Source organism: Grampus griseus, assembly GCF_964374135.1.
Source record: "Grampus griseus genome assembly, chromosome: 6".
Taxonomy (NCBI): Eukaryota; Metazoa; Chordata; class Mammalia; order Artiodactyla; family Delphinidae; genus Grampus; species Grampus griseus.
In genome coordinates this window covers 93,884,407-93,904,093 of record NC_139000.1, presented here as the reverse complement: position 1 = coordinate 93,904,093, position 19,687 = coordinate 93,884,407, and the positions used below count along the sequence as shown (strand labels likewise).

Sequence of the window (19,687 nt, the reverse complement as noted above, 5' to 3'; positions counted from 1 at the left end):
TGCGGTACGTGAGCCTCTCACTGCTGTGGACTCTCCCATTGCAGAACACAGGCTCCAGACTCACAGGCTCAGCGGCCATGGCTCACAGGCCCAGCTGCTCCATGACATGTGGGATCTTCCTGGACCGGGACATGAACTCGTGTCCCCTGCATCGGCAGGTGGACTCTCAACCACTGTGCCACCAGGGAAGCCCAGAAGAAATAGATTTTAAAATAAAGACTTACAAGAGACAAAGAAGGACACTACATAATGATCAAAGGATCAATACAAAAAGAAGATATAACAATTGTAAATATTTATGCACCCAACATAGAAGAACCTCAATACATAAGGCAAATGCTAACACCATAAAAGGGGACATCAACAGTAACACAATCATAGTAGGGGACTTTAACATCACACTTTCACCAATGGACAGATCATCCAAAATGAAAATAAATAAGGAAACAAAAGCTTTAGAGGATACATTAAACAAGATGGACTTAATTGATATTTTAGGACATTCTATCCAAAAACAACGGAATACACTTTCTTCTCAAGTGCTCATGGAATATTCTCCAGGATAGATCATATCTTTGGTCACAAATCAAGCTTTGGTAACTTTACGAAAATTGAAATTGTATCAAGTATCTTTTCCGAACACAATACTATGAGACTAGATATGAATTACGGGAAAAAATCTGTAAAAAATACAAAATATGGAGGCTAAAAAATACACTACTTAATAATGAAGAGATGACTAAACAAATCAAAGAGGAGATCAAAAAATACCTAGAAACATATGACAATAAAATCACAACAATGCAAAACCTATGGGATGCAGCAATAGCAGATCTAAGAGTGAAGTTTATAGCAATACATTCCTACCTCAAGAAACAAGAAACATCTCAAATAAAGAACCTAACCTTGCACCTAAACCAATTAGAGAAAGAAGAACAAAAATACCCCAGAGTTAGTCAAAGGAAAGAAATCATAATGATCAGATCAGAAATAAATGAAAAAGAAATGGAGGAAACAATAGCAAAGATCAATAAAATTAAAGCTGGTTCTTTGAGAAGATAAACAAAATTGACAAACTATTAGCCAGACATATCAAGAAAAAAAAGGGAGAACTCAAATCAATAAAATTAGAAATGAAAAAGAAGAAGTAAAAACACACACTGCAGAAATACAAAGGATCATGAGAGATTTCTGCAAGCAAATATATGCCAACACAATGGACAACCTGGAAGAAATGGACAAATTCTTAGAAAAGCACAGTCTTCCGAGACTGAACCACGGAGAAATAAAAAATATAAACAGATCAATCACAAGCACTGAAATTGAGACTGAGACTAAAAATCTTCTAACAAACAAAAGCCCATGACCAGATGGCTTCACAGGCGAATTCTATCAAACATTTAGAGCAGGGCTAACACCTACCCTTCTCAAACTCTTCCAAAATACAGCAGAGGGAGGGACACTCCAAAACTCATTGTATGAGGCCACCATCACCCTGATAACAAAACCAGACAAAGATGTCACAAAGAAAGAAAACTATAGGTCAATATCACTGATGAACATAGATGTAAAAGTCCTCAAAAAATACTAGCAAACAGAATCCAACAGCACATTAAAAGGATCATACACCATGATCAAGTGTGGTTTATCCCAGGAATGCAAGGATTCTTCAATATATGCAAATCAATCAATGTGATACACCATACTAACGAATTGAAGGAGAAAAACCATATGATCATCCCAATAGATGCAGAAAAAGCTTTTGACAAAATTCAACACTGATTTGTGTTAAAAACCTTCCAGAAAGTAGGCACAGAGGGAACTTGCCTGAACATAATAAAGGCCATATATGACAAAACCACAGCCAACATTGTTCTCAAAGGTGAAAAATTCAAACCATTTCCTCTAAGATCAGGAACAGACAAGGTTGTCCACTCTCAGCATTATTATTCAACATAGTTTTGGAAGTTTTAGTCACAGCAATCAGAGAAGAAAAAGAAATAAAAGGATTCCAAATCAGGAAAGAAGAAGTGAAGCTGTCACTGCAGATGGCATGATACTATACATAGAAAATCCTAAAAATGCTACCAGAAAACTACTAGAGCTAATCAATGAATTTGGTAAAGTAGCAGGATACAAAATTAATGCAAGAAATCTTTTGCACTCCCATACACTCTTGATGAAAATTCTGAAAGAGATATTAAGGAAACACTCCCATTTACCATTGAAACAAAAAGAATAAAATACCTAGGAATAAACCTACCTAAGGAGACAAAAGACCTGTATGCAAAAACTATGACACTGATGAAAGAAATTAAAGATGATGCAAACAGATGGTGAGATATACCATGTTCTTGGATTGGAAGAATCAGCATTGTGAAAATGACAATAGCACCCAAAGTAATCTACTGATTCAATGTAATCCCTATCAAACTACCACTGGCATTTTTCACAGAACTAGAACAAATAATTTCACAATTTGTATGGAAACACAAAAGACCCCGCATAGCCAAAGCAATATTGGGAAAGAAAAACAGAGCTGGAGGAATCAGGGTCCTGGACTTCACACTGTACTACAAAGGTATAATATATATACCTTGGGTATAATCAAGACAGTATGGTACTGGCACAGAAACAGAAATATAGATCAATTGAACAGAATAGAAACCCCAGAGATAAACCCATGCACATCCGGTCACCTTATCTTTGATAAAGGAGGCAAGAATATACAATGGAGAAAAGACAGCCTGTTCAATAAGTGGTACTGGGAAAACTGAATAGCTATATGTAAAGAATGTAATTAGAACACTCACTAACATCATATGCAAAAAAAAAACACAAAAAACCTCAAAATGGATTAAAGACCTAAATGTAAGACCAGATACTATAAAATTCTTAGAGGAAAACAGGCAGAACACTCTATGACATAAATCACAGCACAATCCTTTTTGAACCACCTCCTAGAGAAATGGAAATAAAAACAAAAATAAACAAATGGGACCTAATGAAATTTAAAAGCTTCTGCACAGCAAAGGAAACCATAAACAAGACAAAAAGACAACCATCAGAATGGAGAAAATATTTGCTAACAAAGCAACTAACAAAGGATTAATCTCCAAAATATACAAGCAGCTCATGCAGCTCAATATCAAAAAACAAACAACCCAATCGAAAAATGGGCAGAAGACCTAAATAGACATTTCTCCAAAGAAGATTGCCAACAAACACATGAAAGGATGCTCAATATTAGTAATCATTAGAGAAATGCAAATCAAAACTACAATGAGGTATCACCTCACACCAGACAGAATGGCCATCCTCAAAATATCTACAAACAATAAATGCTGGAGAGAGTATGGAGAAAAGGGAACCCTCTAGCACTGTTGGTGGGAATGTAAATTGATACAGCCACTATGGAGAACAGTATGGAGGTTCCTTGAGAAACTAAAAATAGAACTACCATAGGACCCAGCAATCCCACTGCTGGGTATATACCCTGAGACAACCATAATTCAAAAAGGGTCATGTGCCACAATGTTCATTGCAGCTCTATTTACAACAGCCAGGACATGGAAGCAGCCTAAGTGTCCATCAACGGACTAATGGATAAAGAAGATGTGGCACATATATACAATGGAATATTACTCAGCCATAAAAAGAAACAAAATTGAGTTATTTGTAGTGAGGTGGATGGACCTAGAGACTGTCATATAGAGTGAAGTAATTCAGAAAGAGAAAAATAAATGCCATATGCATATATATATATATACACACATATATATGGAATCTAAAAAAAAATTCGTTCTGAAGAACCTAAGGGCAGGACAGGAATTAAGATGCAGACATAGAGAATGGACTTGAGAACACGGGGAGGGGGAAGGATAAGCTGGGATGAAGTGAGAGAGTGGCATGGACTTATGTATACTAACCAATGTAAAATAAATAGCTAGTGGGAAGGAGCCGCATAGCACAGGGAGATCAGCTCAGTACTTTGTGACCACCTAGAGGGGTGGGATAGGGAGGGTGGGAGGGAGATGCAAGAGGGAGGGGCTATGGGGATATATGTATATGTATAGCTGATTAACTTTGTTATAAGACAGAAACTAATGCACCATTGTAAAGCAATTATACTCCAGTAAAGATGTTAAAAAAAGAAAAAAAAAGGTGTGCCTTGTTCTCTGCCTCGAGTTCTTCATCAAAGGCCTTGCTTTTCTGTCTCTGTTCCCACCAGAATGCATTCAATCCATTTTGACAGTATCCCAAATGCACCCACTTTTTCTGGATAGGTCTGGGTAAAGAGCACAAAACCCAAGAAAGATTTTCCTACAATATCTGTGCTGAGCTATAAGACTTCTTTGTAGGGATGGCAAGTAATGTAATACATTGTAGTGAATGTACCATCTTGGTTTCAAGTGTAGCTTTGAGGACAACATAGTAGTGTATGTTACTTCCAAGGAATTCCTGGCCCGAATCATCTTGGCAGGTGGTTTTTGTGAGCAATGCCTTCTGCCAGATACAACAGATGCAGGGGGTCAGATTTGTTTCTTTTTTTTTTCCCTAAATATCTTCTATCATTTTATACCAAGAAAACTATATCTCAATTTTCCTTAAAATCAATCCCTCTGTTTTCCAAATTTATCAGCACTCTGGCTCATCTCAGGCACCACCCTTTATTTCCAAAGCTATTTTGTGGGGACTGCTATAGTCTCTATAGTATTCCATTATTATCAGGGACTTCCCTGGGCAGGACCTTAATGACTGGGGAGATGGGTCATGCCCATCCCTCTTCAAGGCCTTGTTCACTCTGTGCTCTGGTCTGTGGCAGCAGGAATTGGCTCAGGGTGAGGGCATCCAAAGCTACCTTTAGTACAGCCTCTGGGGTAGGTTCTAGTTCTGGACTGTGCTGTTGTAATAGGGAAGAATAAATCTGAATCCATATTAGGTTTCTTTTACTTTAACCTTCGTATTCTATTGCTTTTGCTTCAAATTACGAATAGTGCCTACAGCCTGAAATATACAGGATCACCCATTCTCAAGGCTCTGACCTTAAAGGTATAATACTTTTCTATTCACATAGAGATAAAAAGTTGCAGAACAGAGAATAAAATGTGTCTTGTTGGAGGTTTACAGGAACATCCTGACCTGACTTATGTGGACAGCTGCAAGAACAAAGGATTCCTACACCAAGAAGTTTGCAACAACCAACCATGCCCCTCTCTAATCTTGTCTTTAAAAATGCTTTGCTGAAACTTTTCAGGGAGTTTGGAGGTTTGGGGGGAATGAACCACCCATTCTCCTCACATGGCCCTCAAAAATTTTTTCTCTATTCCAAAGTTTTGGTTTGTTTGGCCTCACTGTGCATCAGACATATGAACTCACATTCAGTAACACTGTTGACCAAGGTGCCATCTTTCACAGCCCAGCAATATCCACGTTAGCATTAGTGAGGGCTCCTTTGAGGTACTTCTCTCTGTCTTACACACACCCCTTCTTCTCTGCTTCTGGGTCCTCTGTAGAGCTAATGAACTTATATTATGAAAGAGATATCAGGCCTATCAGATAGGTCCCCAACTAGCCGTGGCTTTTGCTCTTGCACATCCTTATACTAGACAACAGTGGTTCTCAAAGTGGGGTCCCCATACCAGCATCATCAGCCTCACCTGGACTTTGTTAGAAAAGCAAATCTGTGGGCCTTACCTCAGACCTGCTGAGTTGGAAACTCTACGGATGCTGGGGGCCCAGAAAGTGCATTCTAATAAGCCCTCTGGGTGGCTCTGATGCATAGTGAAGTTCAGAAGCCCTGATGTACACAATACCCATTTGCCTTCCATGCTAGAATCACAAGTCAGTTCTGCAGTTGACGAGCTACTTCCCTACTAGCCAAGATGCCAACTCACTGGCTTCCTCTAATTTTCCCCACATGAATCAGGGCTGGTGACGTCCACCCTTGTTTAGGGCCCAGCTGCCAAGCCTCAGACCTCTGAAATGAAGCTGAGGAGGGCACCAACGGATGCCCTTAAATATATCAGCAACACAGTTTCTCATTTGCTATGTTTATTCTGCAAAATTATGGCATGTATCCATGTGTGAATCCCACCCAAAAGTCTAGGATAGACTAAATGCACAAGGTATTGGTGTTCTTTGTGCCTTTGGTTTAGAGTCTGACAATCCACATACATCATACTTTTAAATGGTTCCTACTGTATGCCCCCAACTGAGATGTCGTTTGGAGATTTTTTTTTTTGAGTCACTCAAAAACTTTTGAGTAGTTTATTTTAGTGTTACACTTTTATTTTTCAGAGCGTCACCTTTATTTATGGCTTAGGTAAAACATGAAACACAAGAAATCAGACTGTTCCCAAGCTAAGGACAGGCTTTTTTCTTGAAAAACAAATACACAAAACCCACAACTATAAATCATATGCTAAAACCAAGTAAAAAACCAGATTATCTGTACATCAAAAATAAACAAATTGTCTGAACCATACACTTTTTAAAATAACTTAATTCAAGTCCCAAATCCACCCTAACTTTTCCTCCCTTCTCTGAATTTCTATAGCATAGTTTCTGTAATTCATAACACACTTTATTGTATGGTTTATACTGTTTTTATACAGACAGGCATTAATTATATCTCAAAGTAGACAGTAAGTTCCTTTAGGAGAGAGACTTTACAGTAGCAAACACTATACATTGAATGTTAACAGGTACCCAGTAAAGACTGGTTGGCATCTAATTTTTGGGAAGCATTTCTCTATGATCTGGAGTGAAAAGGACAATGTGTGCTGGCAGTAAGATATGGTATCTGGGAGAGTAAGCCATGAATTACACACACAGAGTTGACATCAAATAGGTTTCTGCCTGGAGAGCTGATATAGTTTTGATTTGCTGATACTAAAAGCCAAACTCTGTAGTTCCTAACAGTACAACATCTAAGTGGAAAAAAATACATGCACACTTTTTTTCCACCAAATATTGAATAGTAACCGCAAATACTACTCTAATGAATGCCATCAAAATGTGTAGGTAATGTATAATCCAAAAACAACATGCTGAAGATAGGGTCATTCAATCAAGAGCAATCCTGACATTGCACTCCTGCTCCTTGCAATGATGATGCTCGAAAACTTGTGTTACCTCTTCTACCTTCCTTTGCAGCATACCTGATGTCTGATTAATCCATTGTAGACTGTCCATGTGAGCATTCAGCATTTTGCAGATCTGCTGGAGCACGTCAGTAGTGTCAGCAGGACTTCCAAATGTATTCAGGTGCTCAATAATGACCTTGAGATCTTGGGCCATTCGTTTCAGCTGAGCATCTCCATTTTCTGCTAACTAGTAAGTCCTCTCACGTTCCTCATCTAAATGCTGCAGATAAATAGACCCACTCTGGTCCTTTACAGACTCCTCTAAAACGGTCAAGAGATCTTCTAGTTCTTACTGCTGTGACAGGATAAAATCCAATTCTTTTTCCAGCCTTTTCTTATCCAGTTTCACTTTTTCTACTTCTCCATGTAAAGCAGTGATCTTCTCACCATTCTCAATCAATGTATGGTCCCAAGCATTGACCTGGGTGGCCTGGTGAAGAAAATGTTTCTCTTGATCCTCTAACTCAAGGCTCCATTTGTTTGCCAGACCATCCAGCTGACCATAGGTCATCACAGTAGTTATGACTGTATTAACAGTGAAAGTAAAAGGTATAGAAGTAATGCCAACCTGAACAGTGTTATTAATCTCAGTTGATGTCAGTGGTTTTAGATTCAAGGTAAAGCCCCTGGTGGCTGTGGTGGTGGTGGTTGACATTGTAGTAGATGCAACAGGAGCTGCTCCACCTGCTCCAGGGAATTTTAATCCCAGTCCCAAAGTTGTACCACCAAGTGTTCCAGCCAAAATTGTTGGGGCACCAAATGAGACCCCAGTAGGAGCAGTGGAGGTAGAAGCATTTGAAAATGAGGTAAACTGCATGGTGCTTGAACTAGTAGTGGCAGCAACAGTAGATGCTGGAGCCAACCCTTGATGGTGGTGCCCCAAAGTAAATAGGAAGGCAGACAAGGCTTCGGCATGGCCAGAGAGGCTGGCCATGGCCTTCTTGGGCTGGAAAGAGCCGGCGCACACAGTGAGTACATCCCCACTGGAGCAATGCTAACTGAGGGTTCAGAGGTTTTTGATGTGACTATCCATCTCAGACTGCAAAGTTTTAGGAGGCTTCTTACAGCATTGGTGGTTGTATCACTATCCAAGTATGCTTCCACACGTGAAGGAGAACACATGAATCATAGTTTATAGTTTTCTCAGTCTCTCCTTACATTTCTCAGAAGCTCACAGACCTTGAAGCTTCTACTGACTTATCCCTCCAGAAGGTCTTGGGCTGAAGGGGCACAAACAGCTGACTTTGAAGCAGGCTTCTCTCTTCAGGTTGTACTCACACAAGTGCCTATATCAGGAGGAAGGTGGCCCAATGGTACCTCAGGCCATGGAGACCCCAAGACAGGGACAGCCAGAGGCACTTGCTCCAGCCAGTACATGCACCAGAATGGGAGCTTCGGCTTCTCAGAGGTTACAGGATCACACAACCCACTTTGATATGGTAACACTCTACTCAAGCCATAGGGTGCACCCCTGTAAGTTTTCAAATCAGTAGTGACTTGAGGTCTCACTGTCCAACATCCCCTGGCAAGGCTCTTCCTGAATCTTAGTTGGCTAGTGTCCCTGGGGCCAAAGCCATCTGTATTGAGAAAGCTCGGAACTGCTCATGACCTATGAAGATGGGGATGGGATCTGCACTGGGGACAAGCCTAGTGCAGTTGGGGGCTGGGATCTCTGGTCTGTAGCCCCCTATGCATTCCCCGGTGTGTTTCAGCACTCCTGAATTTCCATCCAGGAGCAATTATACCATTAAGGAGGGATGTGAGTTAGCCAGGAACACCCAGCCTGTCAGCTGGAGGGGGTGACTTGGGGAACTTCGGTGTCAGTAGCCTTGGGAATATTGCCCTGCTCTTTGGCTGCACTTCTGGAGTTATTTCTGTACTGCCAACCACAGCACAGACATCACCCCGGGGCATGTCACGCATCTTTGGTGTTAGTATCAACAGTTTTCTTCTCTTCACTCAAATTAACCACAGAGGTGGGAGAAATCCTATTGTCCCTGAAGGAGTGAGCTTGCAGCATGGGGATGGTCAAGAGACATTGGTAGAAACCAGCCTCACCCCCATCAAAATATGCTTGGGCCGTACTCCAGGATGGTGAGTGATATCCCTTGATAACTTGGCCTATAGCTGCCAAGTGGCCATGAATATAGCGAATGCTTCCTGGAAAACCTCTGTCCTCACCAAGCCATATTCTAAAAACAAGAACCATCACACAGTAAATGGATGCTTCATCCCTGATTTTCAGCCCAAGTTCCCTGTGGCTCTAGAGGATTCTGCCTGGCTCCTCTGCCTCTGAGCTCCTCCTCCATCCTGTGCTCAGCTTACCCTCCAACTTTCTCTTTCCCAAACACCCAAGTGCAGCCCACATAACTAGACTGAGCCTCTGGTACTTGGCGACATGGAGCAGGGCTGCTTCTCTGACCATGGTTTGAGAGCAAACACCATAGAATCCAGTGCCGGCCAGAGAACTTCCATCAGCTCTGCCAGGGTACAGATAGCCATGGATTTTTCTTTCAATACTGCTTTCTCTAAGCCTTCTCTGTAGGTCACTGTAGGAGTAGAAGCCACTGTTCAGGGGCTCCCTTCCCCTCATACTTCCTCATGGAATTTCATATGGAAATTGTCCCAGTAAACTCACAGCATGCATGGTCCCAACTCCCTTGTCCAGTTGTGCATATACGTTCCCCAGTGTCCCTTTACCCAGCACCTCTGGCAGGGACTCACATCTCTTCCCCTTCCTCTCCTCCCACCACTCAATGCCTCCCTAATGGAAAATCCAAGCATTATTATTGCTCTTCTGGGGGCATCATTAATGCACTATTATTGCTATTCTTACCTGTGTAAACATCCTTACCCAGCTCTATAGACCATTTTTTGGTATGGGAGCAGAGAGCTGACACCCTCCCATTCCACAGTTCTGGATGAAATCTTGTCATCTCCCTGAAACAGTTCCTAATCCCAGCACAGAGCTTGGGGGCTTCAAAGTAGAGGAGACCACTGTGGACTGGCCTCAAAGCAGATAATTTCAGATGCAGCCAGCCTTTCTGCTGTTCCCCAATTAACCTTTGCTTAGCATCTTTTGTTCATTATCTTGCGTATCTCTCTGCCTTGAGTTTTTTGTTTTTTGTTTTTTTTTTGCCAGAGAACCCCTTCTTTTAATCAGTCTTTGCTGTGCAAGGCAGGGTGGGTGGGCTTTCCTGTCACACAACCAATAAACACATTTTTAACAAAGGGAGACAGATGCTAAGTCAAAAAGCCATAAAGATAATTATGCCCTCAAGGCCAGGGTCATGGAGCTGTTGCTAAGATTCACAAGTGACTTGGGAATTTCCTCAATAAAAGCTAATGTATTTCTGACCTGAGGAAGCAGCAGAGACTGTACCCTTTGGCACTTAGATGATTTAGGGCAAGAAAGGAGATCCAGATTACCAGAATCTGCACAGCTCAACTTCCGCCTGATTAATGAGGAGTTTCAGTCAAATTAATTACCATGACTTAGAGCACAAGAGTGAGATAAAACATGTTGGAAGAAAAGCCACTTTTTAGTGATAATTAAGTGAGAGGAATTTTAACATATTACAAATCAGACAGTATGAATGCCAGAGCAGAGCTTGTAGAATCCTGGTGAAAACACATTTGCAAACATCTATGGAAGGAAGAGGTCTCTCCTGGCAGAAAGAGCTAGCAAGGTTGAGGGTTCCTGGATTTCTAATAATGTGAAAGCAGAGCTACCATGTAGTATGTGATCCCACTCTAGGTAGAAATTTTTATTAGACTTAGTAGCTAATGAAATTTAGTTCTAGAATTTACACACACATACACACACCCACACATGTACACACATGCTTGCATGACAAATATACCACACACGCGTGCACACACACACACACTACCTCTGCTTTAGAGTCAGCATAATGAAAAATCATGTATAAGCAATACTACACAAGGTGATTCACTTCTTGGGAAAAAGGCAACTTGGAAGTTAAGCTTGAAGGATAGGCTCTCTCTACCAGGTTTGCAATGATGATTTCTTCCTTCATATGGATGAACAGATCAGTTTCCTCCTTTGAATATCAGTTGAAAGAAAATACATTTTATTTTATTTAATTTTTTAACATCTTTTTTGGAGTATAATTGCTTTACAATGATGTGTTAGTTTCTGCTGTATAACAAAACTGAATCAGCTATACGTATATATATATTCCCATATCCCTTCCCTCTTGGATCTCTCGCCTGCCCTCCTTACCCCACCCCTCTAGGTGGACACAAAGCACGGAGCTGATCTCCCTGTGCTATGTGGCTGCTTCCCACTAGCTATCTATTTTATATTTGGTAGTGCATATATGTCCATGCCACTCTCTCACTTCATCCCAGCTTACACTTCCCACTCCCCATGTCCACAAGTCCATTCTCTACATCTGCGTCTTTATTCCTGTCCTGCCCCTAGGTTCTGCAGAAGGATTTTTTTTTAATTCCACATATATGTGTTAGGATATGGTATTTGTTTTTCTCTTTCTGGCTTACTTCACTATGTATGACACTCTCTAAGTCCATTGAACTCACTACAAATAACTCAATTGCATTTCTTTTTAGGGCTGAGTAATATTCCATTGTATATATGTGCAAATCTTCTTTATCCTTTCATCTGTTGATGGACACTTAGGATTTTCCATGTCCTGGCTATTGTAAATAGAGCTGCAATGAATATTGTGGTACATGACTCTTTTTGTATTATGGATTCCTCAGGGTATATGCCCAGAAGTGGGATTCCTGGGTCCTATGATAGTTCTATTTTTAGTTTTTTTAAGGAACCTCCATGCTGTTCTCCATAGTGGCTGTATCAATTTACATTCCCATGAACAGTGCAGGAGGGTTCCCTTTTCTCCACACTCTCTCCAGTGTTTATTGTTTGTAGATTTTTTCATGATGGCCATTCTGACCAGTATGAAGTGATATCTCATTGTAGTTTTGATATGCATTTCTCTAATAACTAGTGATGTTCAGCATTCTTTCACGTGTTTGTTGGCTATCGGTATATCTTCTTTGGAGAAATGTCTATTTAGGTTTTCTGCCCATTTTCGGATTGGGTTGTTTGTTTTTTGATATTGAACTACATGGGCTGCTTGTATACTTGGAAGATTAATCATTTATCAGTTGCTTAATTTGCAAATATTTTCTCCATTCTGAGGGTTGTCTTTTTGCATTGTTTACGGTTTCCTTTGCTGTGCAAAAGCTTTTAAGGTTCATTAGTTACCATTGGTTTCTTTTTGTTTCTTTTTCCATTTCTCTAGGAGGTGGGTCAAAAAGGATCTTGCTGTGATTTATGTCATAGAGTGTTCTGCCTATGTTTTCCTCTAAGAGTTGATAGTGTCTGGCCATACATTAAGGTCTTTAATCCATTTTGAGTTTATTTTTGTGTATGGTGTTAGGGAGTGTTCTAATTTCATTCTTTTAGCTGTCCAGTATTCTCAGCACCACTTATTGAAGAGGCAGTCTTTGCTCCATTGTATATTCTTGACCCCCCTATCAGAAATAAGTTGACCATCTCTGGGCTTTCTATCCTGTTCCATTGATCTATATTTCTGTTTTTGTACCAGTACCATACTATCTTGATTACTGTAGCTTTGTAGTATAGTCTCAAGTCCAAGAGCCTGATTCCTCCAGCTCCGTTTTTCTTTCTCAAGATTGCTTTGGCTGTTTGGGGTCTTTTGTGTTTCCATAAAAATTGTGAATTTTTTTGTTCTAGTTCTGTGAAAAATTCCATTGACAGTTTGATAGGGATTGCATTGGATCTGTAGATTGCTTTGGGTAGTAGACTCATTTTCACAATGTTGATTCTTCCAATCCTAGAACATGGTATATCTCTCCAACTGTTTGTATCATCTTTAATTTCTTTCATCAGTGTCTTATAATTTTCTGCATACAGGTCTGTTGTCTCCTTAGGTAGGTTTATTCCTAGTTATTTTATTCTTTTTGTTGCAATGGTAAATGGGGTATTTCCCTAATTTCACTTTCAGATTTTTCATCATTACTCTATAGGAGTGCCAGAGATTTCTGGGCATTAATCTTGTATCCTGCTACTTTACCAGATTCATTGATGAGCTCTAGTAGTTTTCTGGTAGCATCTTTAGGATTCTCTATGTATAGTATCATGTCATCTGCAAACAGTGACAGCTTTACTTCTTCTTTTCCAATTTGTATTCCTTTTATTTCTTTTTCTTCTCTGATTGCTGTGGCTAAAACTTCCAAAACTATGATGAATAATGGTGGTGAGAGTGGGCAACCTTGTCTTGTTCCTGATCTTAGTGGAAATGGTGTCAGCTTTTCACCACTGAGGGCGATGTTGGCTGTGGGTTTGTCATATATGGCTTTTATTATGTTGAGGAAAGTTTCCTCTATGCCTACTTTCTGCAGGTTTTTTATCATAAATGGGTGTTGAATTTTTTCAAAAGCTTTCTCTGCATCTATTGAGATGATCATATGGTTTTTCTCTTTAATTTGTTAATATGGTGTATCACATTGATTGATTTGTATATATTGAAGAATCCTTGCATTCCTGGATAAACCCCACTTGATCATGGTGTATGATCCTTTAAATGTGCTATTGGATTCTGTTTGCTAGTATTTTGTTGAGGATCTTTGCATCTATGTTCATCAGTGATATTGGCCTGTAGTTTTCTTTCTTTGTGACATCTTTGTCTGGTTTTGGTATCAGGGTGATGTTGGCCTCGTAGAATGAGCTTAGGATTGTTCCTCCCTCTGCTGTATTTTGGAAGAGTTTCAGAACGATAGGTGTTAGCTCTTCTCTAAATGCTTGATAGAATTTGACTGTGAAGCCATCTGGTCCTGGGCTTTTGCTTGTTGGAAGATTTTAATCACAGTCTCAATTTCAGTGCTTGTGCTGTTTATATTTTCTATTTCTTCCTGGTTCAGTCTCGGAATGTTTTCTAAGAATTTGTCTATTTCTTCCAGGTTGTCCATTTTATTGGCATAGAGTTGCTTGCAGTAATCTCTCATGATCCTTTGTATTTCTGCAGTGTCAGTTGTTACTTCTCCTTTTTCATTTCTAATTGTATTGGTTTGAGTCTTCTCCCTTTTTCTCTTGAGGATTCTCATTAATGGTTTATCAATTTTGTTTATCTTCTCTAAGAACCAGCTTTTAGTTTATTGATCTTTGCTATAATTTAATTTGTTTCTTTTTCATTTATTTCTGATCTATTCTTTATGGTTTCTTCTGCTAACTTTAGGAGGTTTTTTTCTTTCTATAACTGCTTTAGCTGTAAGATTATGTTGTTTATTTGAGATGTTTCTTGTTTTTTGAGGTAGGATTGTATTGCTATAAACTTCTCTCTCATAACAGCTTTTGCTGCATCCCATAGGTTTTGGCTCATCATGTTTTCATTGTCATTGTTTTCTACATATTTTTTGATTTCCTTTTTGATTTTTCAGTGATTTCTTGGTTATTTAGTAGGGTATTGTTTAGTCTCCATGTGTTTGTATTTTTTACAGATTTTTTCCTGTAGTTGATATCTAGTCTCATAACATTGTGGTAGGAAAAGATACTTGATATGATTTCAATTTTCTTAAATTTACTAAGGCTTGATTTGTGACCCAAGTCATGATCTATCCTGGAGAATATTACATCAGTATTTGATAAGAAAGCGTATTCTGTTGTTTTTGGATGGAATGTCCTAGAAATATCAATTAAGTCCATCTTGTTTAATGTATCCTTTAAAGCTTGTGTTTTCTTATTCATTTTCATTTTGTATGATCTGTCCATTGGTGACAGTAGGGTGTTAAAATTCCCTACTAATATTGTGTTACTGTTGATTTCCCCTTTTATGGCTGTTAGCATTTGCTTTATGCTTTGAGGTGTTCCTATGTTGGGTGCATAAATATTTACAATTGTTATATCTTCTTCTTGGATTGATCCCTTGGTCATTATGAAGTGTCCTTCTTTATCTCTTGTAATAGTCTTTATTTTAAAGTCTATTTTGTCTGATATAAGAATTGCTACACTAGCTTTCTTTTGATTTCCATTTGCATGGAATATCTTTTTCCATCGCCTCAATTTCAGTCTGCATGTTTCCTTAGGTCTGAAATTGGTCTCTTGTAGACAGCATATATATGTGTCTCATTTTTGTATCCATTCAGTCTATGTCTTTTGGTGGGAGCATTTAATCCATTTACATTTAAGGTAGTTATCGATATGTTTGTTCCTATTACCATTTTCTTAATTATTTAGGGTTTGTTGTTGTAGGTCTTTTCTTTCTCTTCTGTTTTCTGCCTAGAGAAGTTCCTTTAGCATTTGTTGTAAAGCTGCTTTCCTGATGCTGAATTTGCTTAGCTTTTGCTAGTCTGTAAAGCTTTTTATTTCTCTGTCAAATCTGAATGAGATCCTTGTTGTGTAGAGTAATCTTAGTAGTAGGTTTTTCATTTTCATTCTTTTAAATATGTCCTGCCACACTCTTCTGACTTGCAGAGGTTCTGTTGAAAGATCAGCTGTTAACCTTATGGGGATTCCTTTGTATGTTATTTGTTGCTTTTCCCTTGCTGGTTTCAATTTTTATTTTTTTATTTAATTTTTGATCATTTCATTAATATGTGTCTTCATGTGCTTCTCTTTGGATTTATCCTGCATGAGACTCTCTGAATTTGCTGGGAGCTGGGATTGATTATTTCCTTTCCCAGGAATATTCGGGAAGTTTTCAACTACAATCTCTTCAAATATTTTCTCCGTTCCTTTCTTTTCCTTTTCTTCTTCTGGGACCCCTATAATTTGAATGTTGGCATGTTTAATGTTTTCCCAGAGGTCCCTGATAGTGTCCTCAATTCTTTTCATTCTTTTTCTTTATTCTGCTCTGTGGTAGCTATTTCCACTATTTTATCTTCCAGGTCACCTTTCCTTTCTTCTGTGTCAGTTATTCTGCTATTGATTCCTTCTAGAGAATTTTTAATTTCATTTACTGTGTTGTTCATCATTTTTTGTTTGCTGTTTAGTTCTTCTAGGTCCTTGTTAAATGTTTCTTGTATTTTCTCCATTCTATTTCCAAGATTTTGGATCATCTTTACTATCATTACTCTGAATTCTTTTTCATGTAGACTGCCTGTTTCCTCTTCATTTGTTTTGTCTGGTGGGTTTTTACCTTGCTCTTTCATCTGCTGTGTATATCTCTGTCTTCTCATTTTGCTTAACTTACTGTGTTTGGGGTCTCCTTTTTGCAGGCTGTATGTTTGTAGTTCATGTTGTTTTTGGTGTCTGTCCCCAGTGGCTATGGTTGGTTCAGTGGATTGTGTAGGCTTCCTGGTGGAGGAGACTGGTGCCTGTGTTCTGGTGGTTGAGGCTGGATCTTGTCTTCCTGGTGGGCTGGACCGTGTCCGGTGGTGTGTTTTGGGGTGTCTGTGAAATTTTTATGGTTTTAGGCAGCCTCTCTGCTAATTGGTGGGGTTGTGTTCCTGTCTTGCTAGTTGTTTGGCATGTGGTGTCAAGCCCTGGAACTTGCTGGTAGCTGAGGAGAGCTGGGTTTTAGCATTGAGACGGAGATCTCTTGGAAAGCTCTGGCCAATTGATATTACATTGGGCTGGAAGGTCTCTCGTGGACCATTGTCCTGAACTCAGGTCTCCCACCTCAGAGGCTCAGTTCTGACACCCAGCAGGAGCACCAAGACCCTGTCAGCCACGTGGCTCAGAAGAAAAGGGAGAGGAAAAAAAAGTAATAAAATAAATTAAAGTTATTAAATAAAAAAATTTAAAAATATTAAAAACTTAAAAAGTAATTTAAAAAAAGAAAGAAGAGAGCAACCAAACCAATAAACAAATCCAGCAATGATAACAAGTGTTAAAAACTATACTAAAAAAAGAAACAGACAGAAAGTACCCTAAGGCAAATGGTAAAAGCTAGCCTATAGAGACAAAAGCACACAAAGAACATACATACTCACAAAAATAGAAAAAGGGAGCAAAATATACATATATAAAAGAAGAAAGGAATAGAGCAACCAAATCAATAAACAAATCTACCAATTATGATAAGCTCTAACTATTATAATAAGGTAAACATAAAACTAGAAACAAATTATATGCAGAGAGCCAACCCGAAGTCTACAGTTGCTCCCAAAGTCCACCGCCTCAATTTTAGGATGATTCGTTGTTTATTCATGTATTCCACAGAGGCAGGGTACATCAAGTTGGCTGTGGAGATTTAATCCTTTGCTCCTGTGGCTGCTTGGAGAAATTCCCTTTCTCTTCCCTGTTTGCACAGCTCCTGAGGTTCAGCTTTGGATTTGGCCCTGTCTCTGAATGTAGGTCGCCCTCTGGCATCTGTTCTTTGCCCAGACAGGAGGCGGTTAAAGGAGCAGCTGATTACGGGGCTCTGGCTCACTTAGCCCAGGGGGGATGGAGGGATACAGAATGCGGGGTGAGCCTGCGGTGGCAGAGGCTGGTGTGATGTTGCAACAGCCTGAGGTGCACCGTGTGTTCTCCCAGGAAAGTTGTCCCTGGATCACGGAACCCTGGCTGTGGTGGGCTGCACAGACTCCTGAGAGGGGAGGTGTGGATAGTGACCTGTGCTTGCACACAGGCTTCTTGGTGGCTGCAGCAGCAGGCTTAGCGTTTCATGCCCGTCTCTGGTGTCTGCGCTGATACCTGCAGCTCGTGCCTGTCTCTGGAGCTCGTTTAGGTGGTGCTCTGAATCCCCTCTCCTTGTACACCCCCAAACAATGGTCTCTTACCTCTTCGGCAGGTCCAGACTTTTTCCCAGACTCTCTTCCGGCTAGCTGTTGCACACTAGCCCCCTTCAGGAAGTGCAACCCGAGTCCTTTCCCTGAGATCTGACCTCCGAAGCCTGAGCCTCAACTCCCAGCCCCCAGCCATCCAGGCAGGTGAGCAGACAAGCCTCTCAGACTGGTGAGTCCTGGTCGGCACCAATCCTCTGTGCGGGAATATCTCCGCTTTGCCTTCTGCACCACTGTTGCTGTGCTCTCCTCTGTGGCTCTGAAGCTTCCCTCCTGCCACCTCCAGTCTCTGCCAGTGAAGGGGTTCCTAGTGTGTGGAAACTTTTTCTCCTTCACAACTCCCTGTCAGAGGTGCAGGTCCCATCCCTATTCTTTTGTCTCTGTTTTTTCTTTTTTCTTTTGCCCTACTCGGGTACATGGGGAGTTTCTTGCCTTTTGGGAGATCTGAAGTCTTCTGCCAGCGTTCAGTAGGTGTTCTGTAGGAGTTGTTCCACTAAATGTATTTTTATTGGATTTGTGGGGAGGAAGGTGATCTTTACATCTTACTCCTCTGCCATCTTGAAGTCACCCAGTCATACATTTTAAAATTGTAAGGGAAGGATAAAACCCTTTCCCTTATCCTTCTCAGCTGGGGCCTTGCAAATTAATCTGACAAATGACAGATGATGCGCAGAAAAACAAACAGAATTTATGAATGCATCACACTTATATGTGAGCCCTCAGTGATGAGTAACTCAAAGTTTTGTTAGAACTTGGGCTAACATAGCCTCTTAACAAAGAATGACAAATTTGTATAGAAATGACAAGATACAGGAAAAGGGTATCAGGATTTTAGGGGTGGCAGATATAGAAAGGTAAATATATGAGGGGAATTAATGGAAGATAAGATTCATCTTAGTAACTTTTGTCACCTAGAATCCTTTCCTCTTCTCTCTGAGCTGATAAGATTCTCTGATGAAATAAAACTCTAAGCCTGCTTTTACACAAATGGTGAGGAGGGCAGAGACATTTTTTGGTGTCTGCTGTTTCTCAATTGTCTCCAGCTCAAAATAGTCCTTACGTTAAAGTGGTACATTTCAGAATGGCATGTTCTGATCTCCTATAAAATTTAAGATTCATGTTTAACCTGGAAGTGTGCTCATTTCACATAAGATTCATGGGGAGTGAGAGGTGTAAGTAGTAGGTTCATCTTTCACTTCCCCTGATGTTCCTGGGGCAGACATACTCTGGGTGGAAAGAGGGCAGAGCAATCCTGCTGGGGTGATCTCTGCTGCCCTTGGGTTTAGTTACTGTGTAATTTTCATTGAATTCACAATCAATTCACATATGAATCTACTGTATTAACTGGTGGCATATCTTGGTAATTTTGGGGACTTTATTAATTTACTATTTTTAAACATGACTGGACCCACAGAAGTTCTACTCTACAGCTCCTGAGTATGAAATGGAATTTTAGAGACTCTAAGGAGAGCTGATTTGCAGCATTTTGCAGTATTGCTTTCAAATGCACATAACTTATATTGAGGAAGAAACTAACAATCTAGAAAATAAATTCTGATTTAACACTTCTGAGTGTAACATCTGTCCAAGAGCTCTTCAAAGGCAGGTTTGCATTTGTGATTTTATATTCCCTGCCTTCTTTTTTTTTTCCTTGCAGTACGCGGGCCTCTCACTGTTGTGGCCTCTCCCTCTGCGGAGCACAGCCTCCGGACACGCAGGCTCAGCGGCCATGACTCACGGGCCCAGCCGCTCCGCGGCATGTGGGATCTTCCTGGACCGGGGCATGAACCCGTGTCCCCTGCATC

General features: G+C 40.2%; 1 protein-coding gene across 1 annotated transcript; it reads right to left on the bottom strand.

The window, feature by feature from the left end:
• Positions 1-7,068: 7,068 nt before the first annotated feature.
• On the bottom strand, positions 7,069-8,082 carry LOC309824205 (nuclear pore glycoprotein p62-like; the record flags this gene model as incomplete). Its single annotated transcript, XM_082656922.1, is given in 3 exon segments — positions 7,069-7,335; positions 7,339-7,437; positions 7,441-8,082. Coding segments are annotated over 3 exon segments (1,008 nt in total).
• Between the last annotated feature and the right edge of the window lie 11,605 nt (positions 8,083-19,687).